General features: G+C 41.1%; 1 protein-coding gene and 1 non-coding gene across 2 annotated transcripts; one reads left to right on the top strand and one right to left on the bottom strand.

Moving 5' to 3' along the window:
• Positions 1 to 1,674: 1,674 nt before the first annotated feature.
• On the bottom strand, positions 1,675 to 4,689 carry LOC110945059. The gene is made up of 2 exons (XM_022186698.1): positions 2,121 to 4,689; positions 1,675 to 1,778 (listed from the first exon to the last, which is right to left on the bottom strand). Exons 1-2 carry the CDS (start codon positions 4,687 to 4,689, stop codon positions 1,675 to 1,677), a joined length of 2,673 nt encoding a protein of 890 aa, XP_022042390.1.
• On the top strand, positions 4,190 to 4,296 carry LOC118480124. Its single transcript, XR_004861760.1, has one exon. It is a non-coding gene; the product is annotated as a small nucleolar RNA R71 (small nucleolar RNA).
• Positions 4,690 to 6,764: the final 2,075 nt, after the last annotated feature.

Raw genomic sequence — 6,764 nt, 5'->3', positions numbered from 1 at the left:
ATAGAGATAGGTGGGCTCGACCCGATCAAGGAAAATAGTGGTGATTTTAGTTCAGTCATTGACGGTCTACTCTACTCAACTGGCTGGTTATTTGTTTATTACTCGTTTCCGCTCCATTTGCGCCAGGACCTGCCAAAACACCAAATAATGTAATCTAATACTAAAAACTAAATAAAACAAATAAAACTTATACAAAAACTATACAATTTACGCGGGACAAATATGTATATTTTACAACACATCAAATATCCCCACACTTAACCTTTTGCTTGTCCCTAAGCAAAATCCTAAGCAGCATGTCTAACTCAAACACTTTAACAAAAACGTAAATCTCGAACAAGTTAAAATGCGAACTACGAAATCATCAAACACAACAGTTTCACAAGACTTACATCGTTCAAAAGGTTGACGAATCGTAACATTTATATAAAAAACGGGCCTACCTAATCAAGCTTTTCTTGCCCTCGAGCAACCAATCATGCAATGTCAATACCCCTCACAATATCACTCATCTCTCGGCTGATAAATATGTAATTTTGAGTGAACTCTCAAAACCAAACTATGAAGCATACTATCATAAGCTTGTACGTCAATCAGATTTCCACCTATTTGTTAAGATTTAACATGGATCAAGAGGGCTTTATTGGGTAGGTAAGGGCTAAAGGTAGGTTTTTTTTTCATTTTTTTTTTCATTTTGGGAATATATGGCTAAACACGTAAACACACGAAAAACCGGATATGCACGAAACAAAATACTAACATATTGGTCATTTTGACCTACAACTTTATTCTATTTTTTTCTTTTTTTTCAATATTCAATTTTCTCTCTTTTTTTTCGTTTTTCATTTTTTTTTTCATATATAATAATCACATAACGCGATCCGGCTATCAAATCACAAACGGGTAACAAACGAATGGCTAGGCTCAAAGTGGCGTATCTAAGGGTAATGATGAAACAGGTCAAACACAAAGGTAACACAAACAAGCTGATCCTAATGCCTCTATCATATCCATGCTAAACCCTAACCGAAGGTCTCAAACTGTATCAAAACGCACAAGTTCTAAAGTAATGCAACAAGTTGGTAAACACACATGAAACGAAAATAGTGATCATATATATATGACATGTAAGGCTCAAATCTCACTATCATGTGGAAAATAAGGGCTACCGATATCAACAATGCATAATCAATTAACTCTCCGGCTCCATCCACTATCCTAGGCATCCCAAACCCTTTTACTCCAAAAAACTGATTCAATCAACCTACTATCCCGCAACTTAAAGAAACAAGTGCTCTCCGACTCGTAGATTCGACAATTAAACCGCTTTTGACCGACGTTTTGAAAAGGTTTTTTGTTTTCTATGCGCTAAAGACCGGGACTCACAAAACCATTTTTTTCGTTTTTCAATTTTTCATTTTTTTTATTTGATTTTTTTTAACTCAAAACTACCTAAAAAGACGTAGTCTCTCATCCCCACACTTAAAATTTACATTGTCCCCAATGTAGGGTGAAAGACAACTAAAAATAAATAAGAAATAAAACCTAAAATAATATACAAAATAAAAAGATAACGAATTGGAAAGGACTTAGCTGGTTAGGATAAAAATCAGTGCCAGCTGCGCGTGTCTTCAATCCGAACTCGTACACGATCGTATAGCATTTCCTTCGCGATCAGCTTTGACTCTGACTAGTACACTTGGTAACTTCCTTGAAATTGGTGTACAACTCCGAAATCACCCGAATGGAGATTGAGTACGGGTAGTACATATCCAAACCTGCATAAACAAATACAAGCAAAAACCAAGCAGTACCGACTCGACAAAAAAAAAAAAACATTGACTCAAAAACTAACTTAGACTCATGGTACAAAATAAACGACTCAATATACAAATAAACACGTATCACAAACTACCTAGAATATACCAAATAAATAAAATTACAAAACTTTACAAAATCTCCCCACACTTGAATTCAATCTGGAGGTTTCTCCTTTATCTAACCTCGGTCTAACCCGTTCAATTCCACCATTTTTCCAGTTCTCAATAAAAAATCATTTGTGAAATTGAAAAACAATCTAGAAAACTTAAACGGGTCAACCCACCAATATTTAAACTTACCTGGACCAAACTTGATTCGTGGCATGTAATGAGGAGAGTGGTGTTCTGCAAACTTAAGTGGTTCCTCCTTCTTTTTATACCATCTCCGCACCGTTACAACATGTTGATCCAAGCTTCTTTGTGCCTTCTCCCGTGTTCTTGTGGGTGTGAGTGGGAATCCAACATCTGCTTCCTTCACGGGCCAGCTATCAAACTCGTCAGCCATTTTCTCTTCTTCTTTGACGACCTCAAACACCTCAAATCTAGGGGAAGGCTCGGTAGCCTGCGGCAGAGGGTCCTGCTTAACATCCAACTCAGTGACCCCACTCCCCTGATCATCCACACTCGCAACATGCGTATCAGACGCATCTCTCCCGCAAATCTCGCTGAGGAGGCTACCCACATGTGACATAAGATTATCGATAAAAAATAGAGTGTCATCATGCTGCTGGGTATGCCTCATGGAATGCTGAATGTCGAATGTGACCTTATCCTCATCAACTCGAAGAGTCAACTTGCCGTCGTACACGTCAATGAGGGCTCGTGCAGTGGCAAGGAATGGACGTCCTAAAATCAGTGGGACCTCAGAGTCCTCGTCCATGTCAAGGATGACGAAGTCAACTGGGAATACGAATTTGTCGACCTTCACTAACATATTCTCCACAATCCCTTTTGGGAACTTCACTGTTCGATCAGCCAACTGAAGGCTCATGCGCGTAGGAGATGGCTCACCTAGATCGAGCTTAGCAAAGATGGAATACGGCATAAGATTTATGCTTGCACCTAGGTCTGCTAGCGCATTGCTGACGATGAGATTTCCGATCAGACACGGAATGGTGAAGCTACCAGGATCAGATACTTTCATCGGCAGCTTGTTCTGCAAGATGGCAGAACACTCCTCGCTCAGTGTGACAATAGAAAGGTCCTCCAGCTTCTTCTTATTCGTGAGCAAATCCTTGAGAAACTTTGTGTACTTCGGCATCTTCGACAGAGCCTCTACGAATGGAATATTCACGTGCAGCTTCTTCAACATCTCGAGGAACTTTCCGTACTGCTCTGCGTCCTTAGCCTTTATTAATCGACCTGGGTAAGGGGGTGTTGGCTTATACACCCTCATCGGCTCCTTCCCTGCCTCCTTCTTCTCTCCTGAAGACCCGCTGGACTGTGATGTACTTGCTGGGCGCAGCCTCTCGTGCACTTTGCCAGCCGGTGTCTCCATCTCAATCTCCTCGTCGACCTCCGGGTCCTCATCGACTACCGGCTTGACCTCTACACCTCCTCGACCACTTCTTGTAGTAACAGCTTTCGCAGTGGCATTCGGGTTCGCAATAGTGCTACTGGGGAGACCACCAGGAGGTCTCTGATTCAACTTCTGTGACATCTCACCTACAGTCCTCTCAAGGTTTTGGAATGCTGCGCTCTGATTTTTCATGAAAGTCTCGTGCTCCAAGAACCTTGCCTGTGTCTCCCGATGTCGAGCATCCCCCTGCGTGATGAACTGTGTAAGCAGCTGAGTCTGCTGAGCTAACGTCTCCTGGTTCTTCCTTAGCATCTCCTCTAATGTCGAGTTAGTCGCACCTGAACTCGATCCTGCTCCTGCGTCCTGAAACAAACTCTGACGCGGCTGAAACCTCGGTGGGTTGTTGTTCTTCCAGCTGAAATTCGGGTGATTCTTCCAGTTCGAATTGTAACGCTCCCAGAAATTTCCTTGATTTCGATTACCCACAAACTCTACCTGCTCTGGTGTCTCAGTAGGAGCAATAGGACACACGGTCGTGTCATGCCTACCAGTGCATATCTCGCATAGCTGCTCCTTCTGTACCTTCATATCACCCACCTGCTTTTGCAAAGCGTCAATCTGTGCTTGCATCCTGGTGACCTCATTGACCTTGTGCACTCCTCTATGTGTGGTGGATGAATCTCTAGACTCAGGAAACTCGTAGCTACTCATCGCTATATCCTCGAACATATCCATGCACTCATCAGGTGTCTTGGCGGTCAGCAGATTGCCACTAGCAGTAGTATTCAACATATTCCTCGTAGTGGGCGTCACTCCATGATAGAAACTCTCAACTAAAGCCCAATCCTCGAATCCATGATGAGGACACTTGAGTAGTAACTCCTTGAAACACTCCCATGTCTCGTAGAACGACTCTCCCTCCTTTTGGCGAAACTCTTGAATCATGCTCCTTAGACGAGCGGTTTTAGAAGGGGGAAAGTACTTGCCTAAGAATTTTTCTTTCATACCGGCCCAGGTAGTGATGGATCCCGCAGGAAGGGATTCCAACCAAGCATGAGCGCGGTCAGCGAGCGAGAATGGAAATAGGCGCAGCTTGCAGGCATCCTCGGTGACACCTTGCTCCTGGAACGTATCGCAGATAGCTGAAAAGCGCGAGAGATGGACATTCGCGTCCTCAGAAGGTAACCCGTGGAACTGGATGGTGTTCGTAACCATCGTGATGATCTGCGGTGGAATCTGCCAGCGATTAACTCCGATAGCGGGTCGGGTAATGCTGGAACGAGCATTGGCCGCGTTCGGCCTGGCGTAGTCTGCGACGACTCTCCTAGCTGGGGCTTCGTTGTCACCCATAGTAAAAGCAGAAGATGGAATGTGTACTGAGACAACTAATCTAAATACTAAAGGAAATCTAACCCTAAAGGCACAGATTGCAAGCAAAAGGCACCTAAAGGCAATGGAAATCTATGAAAGCAAGTAAACAACTAAATAGACGACTCGGGTCATTCTCTAAAGTGCCAGTGTCCCCGGCAACGGCGCCAAAAACTTGATGTGTGAAAATGTGTATATTAAATTCGAACAACTTTTAAAAATGGAATCACAACCTAAACCACACACAATCGGCAAGTGCACCGGTCGTAGTGTAGTGTAGATAGCAAGACCAGATATCAATCCGTGGACACTATATGCAAACTCTAGATAATGAACCTTTGTCGAATAAGTAGTCAAATTTTAGAATTGTTTTGAAAGTGATTTTTAATAATTAAATAATAACTAAATTAAATAAGAGGACGTATGAAACAAAGCCAACAAACGAAGCAAACACGCGAGCAAATTGTGATCAAATATATATGAGATAAAGGCTACCTAGGTGTCGAATCCCTAGAATCATGCAATGCTAATGTGACAATGATAACGGCTAAATATCTATTTCCCTCAATTGACCCCCCGCTAGAGATGTCCCAAATGAAGAAGCAAGACTAAATGTGAAGTGCTAGAACGAACCGGCTCGAGTACCAAATCCTACGAAAATAGAATCCTTTTGACCTCAGAGACAGTTATGTTAAGAGAAGATCCCAAAATCGCAAAGCAAACCCAACTTTGATAATTGAAATCCTAGGAAACCTTAATTACAATGCAATAAATGAGCCCGAGCTATCGGTCACCCAATCTACCCACCAATAATTAGCTAATAACCTAGCTCACCCTAATCGTCTTTCGAGTCACAAGATGAGGATGCAAGTTTTAATATAGTGATTTTAATTATTAGTCAACTTGGTCAATTTCTCAACACAATACCTAACCCGAAAATCCTAAGATAACCGAATTAAATTAAATTCTAAGTCTAGGGGGAATTTCTTCGTGCCTAAACCGCTGAATTTATTGACTAATAAAATAACCAAAACATACCAACATGCAATATCAAGATCAATTTCAAGGAAAAGTTATGTAAATCACATCAAATAACCGAAAACATGTCACAAACGCATTACAATCCTCTAGTTCATCTAAACCCAGGTAGCATAAAAAGTTTAGCCAATAATCATAACCACTAAAAAGAAACAAGTCTCAAATAATAAATAATCCATAGCAATCAAGTTCAAAAAAACACAAAGTTATTAAAACAGACTATAAACTATTTGCAAACCCGGACTGGAATCTTGATCGTGGCTTGAACCCTCGAACCAATTGGATTTCTTTTCTTCTCCTCGATCGCAGCCTCCTTCAATCCGCCGTCTATCCTCCTGCTGTCAATTTATGCTTTTATTGTTGTTGTTGCCGTCTACCCCCAATCTATTGATGATGATCTCATATTATAATAGGTGGACTACCACTTTTGTGCTTGTTGCCCTATGGCCCAAAGCCAAATTACGAAAACATTCTAACATGTTCAGCGGCCCACTAAGACTTCATCCGAAAAATAGGAAGCCTACACTATGATTTTCTTGAATAAAAATAGCCAATTCCTCCACTGTTGCTTTTCGAAAAGAATTATGATACCTTTTTTTTTCTTTGATATCTATGGCCTTAAATAATAATAATATAGAGATAGGTGGGCTCGACCCGATCAAGGAAAATAGTGGTGATTTTAGTTCAGTCATTGACGGTCTACTCTACTCAACTGGCTGGTTATTTGTTTATTACTCGTTTCCGCTCCATTTACGCCAGGACCTGCCAAAACACCAAATAATGTAATCTAATACTAAAAACTAAATAAAACACATAAAAATTATACAAAAACTATACAATTTACACGGGACAAATATGTGTATTTTACAATACATCAATCACACTTTTGGAAAGATTTTTCATTTTGTCAAAGTTATCAATTTCTTTCAACAGACAACTCTGTTTCCCTTTTCATCTTCTCTCCATCAAAGGCAACAATTTCTTTTGTCGCCTGTCTTGTGCAAGGACATTCCACTATC

This window comes from Helianthus annuus, chromosome 6 (assembly GCF_002127325.2).
Source record: "Helianthus annuus cultivar XRQ/B chromosome 6, HanXRQr2.0-SUNRISE, whole genome shotgun sequence".
Lineage (NCBI taxonomy): Eukaryota > Viridiplantae > Streptophyta > Magnoliopsida > Asterales > Asteraceae > Helianthus > Helianthus annuus.
The sequence above is the reverse complement of the archived record's forward strand: the minus strand, read 5'-3'. Positions and strand labels throughout refer to the sequence as shown.